Below are 13,161 nucleotides of genomic sequence, written 5' to 3' on the forward strand. Positions count from 1 at the left end.
TGAAAAGAGAACCAACATATATTAAGCTCTTTCAGTCACTTACATATTAATTAATTCATTCTACAAATATTTATCAGCATCTGCTATATGCCAAGCTCTGTACCAGCCATGTAGGACACCTGATGGGCAACAGACAATCCAGAATAGGATACAGACGTTGAACAAATGGTTACACACAAATAATTTATTTTCATATCTGATGCATGCTATGAAAGAAAAATACAAAATTCAATGAGAACGTGTAATTTGATGACCTAAACTAATCTGATCTTCAAATTCCTCTGAGGAAATGATATTTAAGCTTCAAACTCTGAAAGAATGTTGTAGTTACAACTACAGGAGGAAAGGAGAGCAGTCCTCTGTGTCAAATGACCTTCAGAACTCAAATGAGTTAAGAGACAAAGGGATCCATTAAATTCAATTGTCATGGAGAGGATGGGACCTTGAACAAAGGGAAGAAGAGGACTTTGAAAGCCAGAGGGATACTTCAGCCGCTACACAAGAAGAAAAAGGAGAGAGGGCTACTGATGTTGACAAGCTTCGAAATCTGTTGGTTGGATGAAGAGAGAGTTCCTTCTGATGGTTCTACTTCCTCCTCGAAGGAGGAAGTGAAGTCATCAGCTGCAGGGAAAGAGCGGCTAAGAGAGGCCGGGTGTGGAAGAGTAAGGAGAGAAGAGAAAGAATTACACAGCTATTTATCAAATGGAAAGGCAAACTTTCTAGAGAAACAAGGTGGGATTGCTAGGCAATGTTGATTGTATTTTAATCTTATCTTGAACTTAAAGTGAAACCAGTCAGCCCAGTTGACTGATTTTCTCCAGCAATTAGAGTTGGGAATTTGCCAGCTGAGTATGGCAGAAGAAAAGAAAGGCAAAGCAATGGAGGATATTTTCAAGGGAATGATTATTACAGTAAACCATGAAATCTCAGGTAGACAAGGAGGTTAGGGTTGAACAGATAGTAAGTGGTAGCTGATGAATAGGCAGTTCCAATGCAGCAAAATTTTTAGCAGTGAGTACTACAGCAAATCTGCTGGAAAGAAAAGAAATGGTAAGCAAAGAACAGGATAAGAAATTAAGATTAAGATTACAGAGCTGGCACTACTGCTAGATGACAAAGGCACAGACTGTCCCCATGGAAGTGAATGGCCAAGGTAGAACAGACAAACAGGTTAGCAAAGTGAAGATGTCAATGCATTAGATGGGTGATCTACTTTATCATCAAAGTCATCAAAATGGCAACAGGGATGGGTGCAATTATGGAAATGGTTCAGATAGACCTTAATGGAAGGTGGACAACACATCATTTGGCTTTCCAGAAGGTCAGTTCCACTACCCTTCTAGAAACAGAGAGACTGTGAAACATCTCTAGATCTTGTACCAAGGACCACAATCCTCCCTCCCAAAATTGCAAGTCATGAAATGAATACTTTATTGAAAATCTAGAGGATCTTATTGTCCCTAGGGCATTAAAAAAAATAGAGAACCCCTTGTGTCCTGATCTCAATGCAATCGTAAAAAGAGAACAACAATGCATCTGCTGCAGAATCAGCAATCAAGTAGATCGATACCACCATGTAGATCTATACTACCACAGCAGAGTCAGAAAACACCGTGGCTAAAGGGACGGACTTTTATTGTCAGACACAGCTGGGTTGGAGCCTAGGATCCATCCCTTACTATTTATATGACTTTTAATATCTAAAAAGTGGTATCTTACAGAGTTACTGGATAATTAAATGAGATAATACACATAAAATACTTGTCACAATACCTGGCACACCATGCCCTACAAATTCAATTATGCTCCAGATTCACTGGGAATCCCAACCCACCATTAGATGGTAAAGACCATCTAACAAGAAAGAGGAGCAATATTTTACTAAGGCTCCTTGCCACCTATAGAACTGTGGTGCCTACCAAAAGTAAGCAAAACAATCAGATTTTTTCCATAGTGTCTGACTCTGCTTTTTTAATTCAGGGAGGCCAAGCTAATTTCTCTCCTGTTGTAGGGGGTCCATTTGAACTATTGTGTACATATCTAAAATTTGAAGGATCAAGCGTAGGAAGCCGAAATGACCATACACGTGGCTATTCTAATAAACTATATAGTGCTAAAGAGTATGGCATAGTGACTAAGGGTTCATGGATTTGAATCCCAGGGCCATCCCCTCCCAGCTGTGCAGCCTTGAGCAAATTACAAAACCTATTTCTAAACTAATGCTGTCTACCCCATAGGGTTCTAGTGAGAATTTAAAGAGTAGTTCACATGAAGAATTTGGCACAGAGCCTGAAACTTAATCACTCATGGAATGTTAGCTATTATTAGCAATAATAATATATAAACAAGCCAAAAAGATCTGAATATATCTTATGCAAATTCAAGAGCAGTTTATGAAACAGAAGAGACAAGTTTCCAACAAAAAAATCATCTATAAATTTGAGGATAAAAATTTGCTAAATATTTTCCCTAGAGATAGAAACTTTTAATTTAGATGTATTACATTTAGTTTGGGGGGGAACTATATAAAAAAGGGTGGAATTTAGAAATCATATTGGTATTATGCTCAAATAAGGGTGTACTATTCCACAATAAAAAAGAATGAAATGATACACAGAACTAAGTGGATGTCAAAAACATTATGCAAAAATAAAAGCAGCCAGTCATAAAAGAGTATGTATGTACTGTATGATTTCATTGACCTGAGCCTGAAGAACAAACACCATTAATCTATGGTAATAAAAATCAGACCTGTGCTTGCTTCACAGTGGGGTGGGTTATTGCCTGGGCTGAAGGGAATTCTCAGGGGTGATGGAATGTTCTGTATCTTAACGTGGGTGATAGCTAAATGAATGCACACATTTGTCAAAGTTCAATGTGGCATACACTTAAGAACTGTGCATTTTACAGTAAGTAAATTATACCTGAATAAAGTACTATTAACATAAAAATTCATATTTATATGAATTCCTTTCATTTTTCCATAAATTAAAGTATGTCATGACTTAACAGCTGTTCATTACGTGCTTAAAATAATATTTATTTCCTAAACATATACTTAGAGCAAAGAATACCATATTAGATTTTATTTTGAATTAGAATAGTATGTGGAAAATGCAATGAAGTTGATTGGTGAACTTAGATAATATAATAAGGCTTTCAAAAGCAAAAATAACATTTGTTCAATTTAGCTGAAAAAACAAACCTCAAATATTGTAATAAAGGTCTCAATTCATAGTAATTTGCACTCCGTAAAAGGGAATTGCTTAAGATTGAGAGGACTAACACTATATTAATGAGAAAAGGAAATTTAGTTTAATCCTTTGGGATTTATGCCCTTGGAAAATTTTAAATAAACTGCCTTTCACAAAGTTTCTGGATCTAAGAGTCATTCAGGGTATAGAAAATATAGAGAATCAAGGAAAGATGCCTGTTTTCTCTTATGGGATCTGAAGTGTTACGCTTTATGATGTATTCTAAAGAGGTCAATTAACAAAAAAACAAAGTGGGCTTCACCATCTTTCAGAACATCATGTATCTACTCAATGCCAAGCACAAAGAAAAGGGAAATGCAGTCAACTGCTCACTCCTTCATTTCATGTCTTCAGCATATAGTACGCCTGGTACGAGGAGGTGGTCATTAAAGTTTTGATGAATGGTGGGGTGGATGGAGTAATAAACTGACCATGAAGTTTCAGTACTGGGGATCTGGGAAAACCATAGTGCTACATAATAAACAAGAAAGTCGCAAGGAGAAAATTTTTAATGAAAAAATAACTTTACTGATCAAATATGTTGTATTTGAAGTACCAATAGGCTACCCAGGTGGAAGTGCTTTTTGAAGGAGAAATGTGGTCCTCTACCTGGCAGGGTGATCAGAAGTAGCCCCAAGAGTGATAATTAAGCCTATGTAGCTGGATGAACTCCAACAGGAAGAAATCATCGTAAGGAGAGAAGCACAGAAGCTTGGAGAATTCTATGGCTGGGGGAGAGGAGGAGGAGAATTAGGATAATTTAGGTAATAGCTCAGGGAGGAAAATGCTTAGGAACTGGTGAAAAGTGTCAAATACTGCAAAGTGATAAAAAAGAAAAAGGGGGTATATTTGTATGCTACTATATAATTATAAAAATACTATTTTTTATCTATCTTGATTTTTTTCCACGAAAGTGTAGAAGTTGCCCCAAGTTGATTCAGCCTCTGTAGTCAGCAAACATTTGCAAAGAAAATAACTGGATTCCTTCCCAAAATTAGTAGGAAGCCAAAGGAGAGAAAAGAAGTCTGGAGAAGGAAAGGCATAGGCCATCCCAATAAAAGACGGGGGTGCTGGGGCAGGCCTGGCAGGTGTGGGCAATTAGGAATCTCCAGTTACTCAGCTGCCCACAAGAGTTCTTCTGAAGCACCTTTGCAAAAGGGTCAGAAAGATGTTAATGAAAACTCTGGGAGAGTACGCAACTTACACCAGGGAACACTGCTAATGGATCCCTAATATGAACATAGATCAGAAATACATACCAGAACTCAGAGGTCAACATAATCTGATATTATATTAGGAAATAGATGCAGAGAAGTTAAGTAATTTGGTCATGGCCACAGTCAATCTGTGTCAGAATTTACCATCTACCTCTCCTCTTTTGGGAAATTCATGTTCTCCAAATATAAAAGCTCAAAAATTGGTCACCATCACAAAGGAGAAAACCGGGAGGATTCTTTTTCAAAATTGTTTTAAGTGAAAACGTATCTTTTCCTTGCACCATTTGAATACCCGCCTTAATTTTCTGTGTTGATTTGACAGACCAAGTGACTCAGTGGAATAGAACTAAAATTGTTTTCCTCCATATTCCATGTTATGGAGATTAGCGAGGATGTACTCCTTATTACGATAGCGGGTTTACAGCAGTAAAACACACAAATTGGAAGCTGCTCAGACAGAGTTATTATCTCCAAAAAAAGAGAAAGAAGATTGTTAAGCTTTGAGGCAAAAGATAAATTAACCAGAGTGAAAGAATTTCTTTTCCAAATTCCAGACAGAAACAGCTTGACACTTTTGAAAGAGGAGTTATGAGGGTTACAATGTTTTTGTGTCTTCCTCATTTCCTGTTTTATCATAATCAACCTCAGCTGTTACATTTCTCCAAAGTATAAAATTTTGAGCGTGAACAAATTATATTTTCTTTTCGGAACATGTGAATATGTCAATGTGTTTTCTCATAAGCAGAATGAACTTGGTTCTGCCTGTTTGTTAGTTTGTTTTCATCACTCCCGTTATACCAGGGAACAGGAAAACATTTATAAAAGAAGAACAGTAAACACTGAACCCAGGAACACTACATTTATTCTAGGTAGTTTTACACATTTAACTATTTTTGTATATTATTTATAGTGTTGTTGATGTCCTCTTTCCTCTTTCGCACGTTGAAGTGCTGTATTATCCAAACCACAGCTTCTGGACAAATTGATAGCATACGCATGCACTTGGCCAGAAATTTTGGTTCACCAATTGTACTGTCACACAAAAGAGCTTGTTGGTTTGTTTCAACCAAATGTAACAGAGGGAGTGATCCTTAAAATAGTACCCCACTACTGGAAATCATTAGTTTTCCAGTCTCAACAAAGAAATACAAGATATAACGAAGAACCAATTGGAAACTTTAACTTTGAAAATTACAATAACTGCAATAAAAAATTCATGAGCTCAACAGCAGAATGAGGATGACCAATGAAAGAGTCAATGAACTTGAAGACAGACCAACAGAAATTATCTAATCTAAAGAACAGAAAAAAGATTGAGGGAAAAATGAGCAGAACCTCTGGGACCTGTGGGGCAATACTGAAAGATCTATGATGCGAAGATCTTCATATCATCACAGACTTGGAAGTAGAAGAGAATGTGGTATAAAAATAAATATTTGGAGAAATAATTGCTGAAAGCTTCCCAAAGTTAACAAAAGGTATAAACTTATAAATTCAAGAAGTTCACTTAGCCTTAAACAGAATAAACTCAAAGAAGTCAATGTCCAGATGTATCATAATCAAACTGCCAGAAAACTAAAGACAAATTTAAAAATCTTGAAAGCAATCAGAGAAAACTGATGCATTACTTACAGGGGACAATGATTTTAATGACTACCAATTTCCCATGAGAAACTGAGGACAGAAGTTAAGTGGAATAACATTTTTTAAGCACTGAATGAACCAACAAACAAGAATTCTATATCCAGTGCAAATATCCTTCAGGAATAAAGGTGAAATGAAGACATTTTCAGATGAAGGAAAACTGATAGAATTTGTTGCCACCAGAACTGCTCTAAAAGAAATATAAATGAAGTTCTTCAGAAGAAGGGAAATGATACCAGCAGGAAGCCTGGAACAACAGGAGAGAAGGAAGAACAATAGAAATTATAAACATCTGGGGCCGGCCCAGTGGCATAGCAGTTAAGTGCACACATTCTGCTTCGGCAGCCTGGGGTTTGCCAGTTCGGATCCCAGGTGCAGACATGGCACCACTTGGCAAGCCATGCTGTGGTAGGCATCCCACATATAAAAAAATAGAGGAAGATGGGCATGGATGTTAGCTCAGGGCCAGTCTTCCTCAGCAAAAAGAGGAGGATTGGCAGCAGATGTTAGCTCAGGGCTAATCTTCCTCAAAAAAAAAAAAAAAAGAAATTATAAACATCTGTGTAAATACAATAGCCTATTCTTCTCCTCTCAAGTTGTTTAAAACAAATTTAATGTTTGAAAGAAACATTAATGGTTGAAAGAAAAATATAACATTATCTCAAGGGGAGATTTTATGTACATATATATATAAAACACACATGCATGGGTGTGTCTGTATGTGCATGCACACATGAGTGAGACAGAGAGAGATATTCAGATAACCCAAACAAAAGCAGGAAATAGGAAAAAGGAATGAAAAAGAGAGAGAACATAAAATAAATAATAAAATGGTAGATGTAACTACAAACATATCAATAATTACAATAGATGTCAATGGTATAAACACACAAATTAAAAGACAAAGATTGGCAGAAAGAATAAAAAACCAACACCAACAAAAAAACATGACCTAACTATAAGATGTCTGCAAGAAATTTATTTAAAATGTAATAAGTATGTTAAAAGTAAAAGGATAGAAAAAGATACACTTTGCAAACATTAATCAAAAGAAAACAAGAGTGGCTATATTAATATCAAACAAAATAGACTTTAGAGCAGAGAAAATTACCAGAGATAAAGAGGGACATTATGTCACAAAACAGGTCAATTTACCAATGAGACATAAAAATATTAAATGTGTATGCACCAAATAACAGAGACTCAGAACACATGAAATAAAAGGGACAGAACTGAAAAGAGAAGTAGAGAAGTTCACAATATTTGAAGACAAACATTCCTCTCACAATGATTAATAGATCCAATAAACAGAAAATCAGCAAGAATATAACATAACTAAACAATTTCAATCAACCAATGTGTTTTATATTTAAAGAACATTCTACTCAACAACTGCAGAATACGTTTTTTCCCAAGTGCATATGGAACATTCACCAAGATAAATCACATCCTGAGTCATAGCACAGACCTTCAAAAATTTAAAAGACTTGACATCATACAAAGTATGTTCTCTGACCATTATGGAATTAGAACAAAAATTAGTAACATAAAAATAATGATAAAAACCTCCAAACAGCAGCAAATTTAACAGCATAATCCTAAATAATACCTGAGTCAAAGAGGTAGTCTCCAAGGAAATTATAAAACATTTTGAACTGAAGAAAAATGAAAATAAAACCTACCAAAATTTGTAGGCTGCAACTAAAGCCATTCTTAGATGGATACTGATGGCATTAAATTATTAGAAAAGAAGAAAAGTTTCAAATCATACTCTAAGCTTCTACCTTAAGAAACTAAAAAAAAATTTAAAAAGTAGCAAAATAAATCCAAAGCAAATAGAAACAAAGAAATACTAAAGAGCAGCAATCAATAAAATTGAAAAAAGGAAAACAATAGAGAAAAATCAATTAAACCAAAAGATAGTTTTTTAAATCCAAAATACTTGAAAGAATTCTCAAAACTCAGTACGAAAACTGACAAATTTAAAATGGGCAAAAAACTTGAACAGACACTTCACCAAAAGGGATATATATGAATGGCAAATGAGCCCAGGAAAAATACCATTAACCATTAGGGAAATACAAATTAAAACCATGATCACCTATCACTCCACACCTGTTAAAAATGGTTAACGTTTATTTATTTATTTATTTGTTTGTTTATTTATTTATTTATTTACTTTGAGGAAGATTAGTCCTGAGCTAACTACTACCAATCCTCCTCTTTTAGCTGAGGAAGACTGGCCCTGAGCTAGCATCCATGCCCGTCATCCTCTACTTTATATGTGGGACGCCTGCCACAGCATGGCTTTTGCCAAGCAGTGTCATGTCTGCACCCAGGATCTGAACCGGCAAACCCTGGGCTGCCGAGAAGTGGAACGTGTGCACTTAACCACTGCACCACCAGGCCGGCTCCTAAAGTTTTTAAAAAAATACTGACAATATCAAGTGCCAGTGAGGATGTGGAGCAACTGGAACTCACAAGTATTGCCAGTGAAAAATTGAAGAGCCATTTTGGAAGCAGTTTGGCAGTTTTCTATAAAGTTAAATGCACCTTTACCATTTAACCCAGTAATCCCATTCCTAGATATCTAACCTAGAGAAATGAAAACTTACGGTTACACAAAAACCTATACACAAATGTTTATAATAGCTCTATGTACGATTGCCAAAACTGAAAACAACCCAAACGTCCTTCAAGGCACAAATGGATAAACAAATGGTAATATATCCAAGTAAAAAACTATTCAGCAATAAAAAGAAATAGACTATTGATACATGCAACAACTTAGATGGATCTCAAAGGCATTATGCTTAGTGAAAGAAGCCAATATCACAGGGTTACATGCTCTTATCATTCCATATACATGACAATCTCAAAAAGACAAAACTATGGTGATGGAGAACAGATCAGTGATCGCCAGTGGTTCAGGGTGGTGGAAGCCTGTAACTATAGGGAGAGCATGAGGGAGTTTTTTCTAACGTTGTGGAACTGCTCTGCATCCTGACTGTAGTGGCAATTACACAAGTCTATACATGCCTTAAAATTCACAGAACTGTTGGGGCCCGGTGGCATAGCGGGTAAGTTCGTGCATTCTGCTGTGGCCATCCAAGGTTAGCAGGTTCAGACACCGGGCGTGGACCTAGCACCACTCATCAAGCTATGCTGTGTGGTATCCCACATAAAACAGAGGAAGATTGGCACAGATGTTAGCTCAGCAACAATTTTCCTCAAGCGAAAAGAGGAAGATTGGCAACAGATGTTAGCTCAAGGCCAACTTTCCTCACACACAAAAAATAAATTCATAGAACTGTATACCAAAAGAAAAGGTCAATTTTACCACAATGTAATTTTTTTAAATATAAATAAAGAAGTAATTTTTACAAGTTTATCTTTAAAGTGTAGGGCCAAACTTCCCCAATCAAGACTTGAGTATCTAGCTAACATCAAAGACTAATTTGACCACAAACGAAAACCAGGAACATCATGATATACTCACCACCACTCACGCCTCTACAGTTTCCATTACTAGAATCCATAGGAAAATCTGAAAGGTGAGAGAATAAATTAAGAACCACACATTAATTATTATTTCAAGATTCTCATATAGAAATCTAATTCAGTCACAAATTTGATTTGGGTAAGAACCCAGGCATCTCAAGGAATTCGATTCTTACTGGTGTCATGAGGTTGGCACTCTATCATTTGTAGGTTGAATAAGAACAAGGTCTACTCTTTCATGTGATTGAAAGGCAATATACTCTTTTGAATCCTCATCCACTGTGAATAAAATTCCAGGATTTAATAAATAAAATTTGAGTTTCACAAAATTTGTGAATGATTAGCGTCCTGTCACAATAAAGCCTGAGCACATATTAGCACTCACCCAACACTTGTCTCATGATGACTAAAAGATCCAAACACGCCTCTTCAATAAAGAGATGTATCACACTTTACTGGCATATATTCAAATTCTTAGTGCCTAAAGAAAACATTCAGAGAGCATTCTCGCTGTGCTCTTTGCTAACTGCAAACTCACCAGTTCTTCAGGAGAAAGGAAGCCTACCATCCAGGGACTTCTCAAGCCAGTGGAATTAACGCACATGGTAATAATTAGATATTGCCATTGACTCTTTTCATCATCCTATAATCCCAGAAGACGGGAATGACAAATGGTAATGAAAATCATAATTATATAAAGTTCTTCTGTGTTCTAGTTAAGAAAGCAGCCTCTAATGAATAACACTGAGTGCCTTAGCAGATCGCCATGCTGAGCAATGTTGTGCCTAGCTACATATTCTTATGGACACTTCAACTCAGCACTTTCATATGAGTTTTATATTTATATTAATACTTTAGGTTAAATGAGTTTAATGCCTCTATTTATCCTAGTAGAAAATAACATTCTTCTTTTTCCTTCAGAGGTCATATCATGAATATATTAAACAAGGAGGAATTAATACTATTTTAGGACAATAGCACCCAAAATTACAATTAATGAATTACTTTCACCAGCTGGTATTTAAAAACCTATATCCAGGCTCAGCCTCAGTGGCCTAGGTTAAGTTCAGCATACTCTGCTTTGGAGGCCTGGGTTGGGATCTCGGGCATGGACCTACACCACTCATCTGTAAGCAACCATGCTGTGATTGATGGTGGCCCACATGAAAAAGAGAAAAAGAGGAAGATTGGCAACAGATGTTAGCTCAGGGTGAATCTTCCCCAGCAAAAAGAAAAACAAAAAATAATCCCTATATCCAAGGAAAGTTAGCAGCCGCCAAATAAATAAATAAATACGCAGGCAACAAATACTTGATTCTAAAACATTTGGCTCAACTCAGTCATACACTATTAATTTAATGACTTTTATTCTAGTCAAAGACTTTATTCATGATAAATGTATCCAAGTATTACAGTAATATGCAAAGATTTTTTCTATTCCTGAATAAGTCTAACAAACATGTAATACGCATATGATTTATACAAAAATGATCTCTCTGTAAATGATGAAATTATGTTGACCCACGTTTAAAATAATTGTTTAGTGTTGAAAAGTTGAAATAAAAATGAAAAATAAAATTTTTCTCTTGGAAAAACCCTTTGAAACAGCTGAACCTAGGAGATTGGTTTTCTTCTTTCATTCTTATTCACAGGAAAATGTTTCTATACTTTAAAAAGTGCTTAGAAGTCAATTATTAGAATTATACGAGAGAAAAACCAAAGTTTTCAAATAAAAAATAATCCCAAAAAATTGTCTTCAGAAAGTAGGAATTCTAACAAAATTATCCTAAATTAAAACAGTAGGTATTGTTAGTAGGTTTTATGCCCCCAAGGATTTCAGGCAGGAGTCATAGAAGTTTCCAGAAGAAGAGCCTAAAGGAGCCAGGGGAGTTGGGGAGGGTTTTCCAGATAGAGGATAGCATGTGCAGAGGTACCGGGTGAGAAACTACAGTGTTCATGAAGGGACCTGTACGCCTCCCAGTGGGGCTAAAAACAGAGACCGGTGTAAGCAAAGAGAACTGAAACTACAGACAGGTAAGAAGGGATGAGATCATGAAGGCTAGACGCAGGTACCAAAGGATTTTAAGCAACAGATTGCGTTTCAGAAAGATCACACTGTTGGAACATGGAGGCGCAATACTGGAGGTAAGTGAGGCAATTATCATCCCACTTCTGTAATCCGTGTAAGACATGGTGAGGCCCAAACAGGACCGTAGCCTTAAAGAAGGAGGGAAGGGAACTGGATTCAGAGTAGATCTAATAGCATTTGACTACTGAATGTAGGGTAGAAAGAAATGGTGGAAACGTGACTGACTCCAGGGCCTGGAGGATGGGTGTGGTGGTGCCTTGAATAATATAGAAAATAGTAGAAAAGCAGACAGTAGGAGGGTAAGGAAATGAGGAGTTCGCTGTGGGGCATGCCGAGAATGAGGGGTCAGGGTTAGATGGGAGAATCTGGAATGTGTGTTCCCTGCTATCTCAAAAGTCCAGAGAAGTTGTTATCTCTTATCTCTTGGAATCCATTGTCCAGGGCTGCCTTTTATTCTCTTAAGCTATGAATAAATGGGCTTTCAAAATATACTGAAAAAAACTGGATTCTTTAACCGCAAACCGATGGTCAAAAGACATTCTCTCTAAAGTTAGGAATCACCTCTTTCTTCATAAAAGAGGAAGTGTGGTATAGAACAGGTTCCGGTTTGCATCTGCTTTCCCTCAACAGCTGTATGAACTTGGACAAGTCACTTAACTTCTTCTGCAAAATCAGAATAATAGTACCCACCCTGTAGTTATTATGATAATTAAATAAATCAATATGCATAACACCCTTAAAACAGCACCTAGAACATGTGAAATGTTATTAGTTCTTGTCCTGTTGCTGCTAATGATGCTTCTCCTGAAGATGACAAGTCCTCTCCATCACCATGTTGATCTTAAACACTTACATTGTGCTTTACCGTTATCAGTCGCTTCACCTGAGTATTTCTTTTGTTCTGCACAATCCCTAATGTCAACATCAAATGACTTGCTCAAGGTACAACATTAATGGAAAAATCTGGAATTCCAACTAAGAGACTATAACTCTAAAGCTGTGGTTTTCTTTAAATTGAGGAAATATAGCCAATTCTTAATTATTCAAAACTATATGTCTATATGGTACTTTTTGGTCTCCTCTTTCTATACACCCAGTAGAAAGAGAATGGCCAAGTACAACTTAGTTGCTATTTATTGCAACAACTATTTGGAAGTTTGGTGGGAATGTAATAAAAAATGAAATATTAAAATAAGATTTGGTGACTATGTAAGATTCTATTACCACTGATAACAGAATCATGCATTAGCTGTAAATTAAATACCCTAACACTCTGAGATACTCTTTCCTACCCCATTCAGAGCACCTTTCAATATTCTACATGATGAAGGATCCTTAGAATCATGTTTTCTCTCTAGTCTTAATCTAAAATTTCCATTTCTCCTTTCCATTCCACTTTCCTCCTATCACACTAAATAATTCTTCCTTCTTGGCGTTTGGCCCCTCAAATATTTGT

The 13,161-nt window shown here is 36.3% G+C and overlaps 1 protein-coding gene across 1 annotated transcript in view; it reads right to left on the reverse strand.

The window, feature by feature from the left end:
* Positions 1-13,161, reverse strand: part of FRZB (frizzled related protein) — a 31,766-nt gene that overhangs the window by 13,687 nt on the left and 4,918 nt on the right. The window contains exon 2 of the mRNA XM_001501395.6: positions 9,615-9,662. Within this exon, the coding sequence (XP_001501445.1) occupies positions 9,615-9,662 (48 nt within the window). The remainder of the gene's footprint in view (positions 1-9,614; positions 9,663-13,161) is intronic.

This window comes from Equus caballus, chromosome 18 (assembly GCF_041296265.1).
Source record: "Equus caballus isolate H_3958 breed thoroughbred chromosome 18, TB-T2T, whole genome shotgun sequence".
NCBI classification, from domain to species: Eukaryota; Metazoa; Chordata; class Mammalia; order Perissodactyla; family Equidae; genus Equus; species Equus caballus.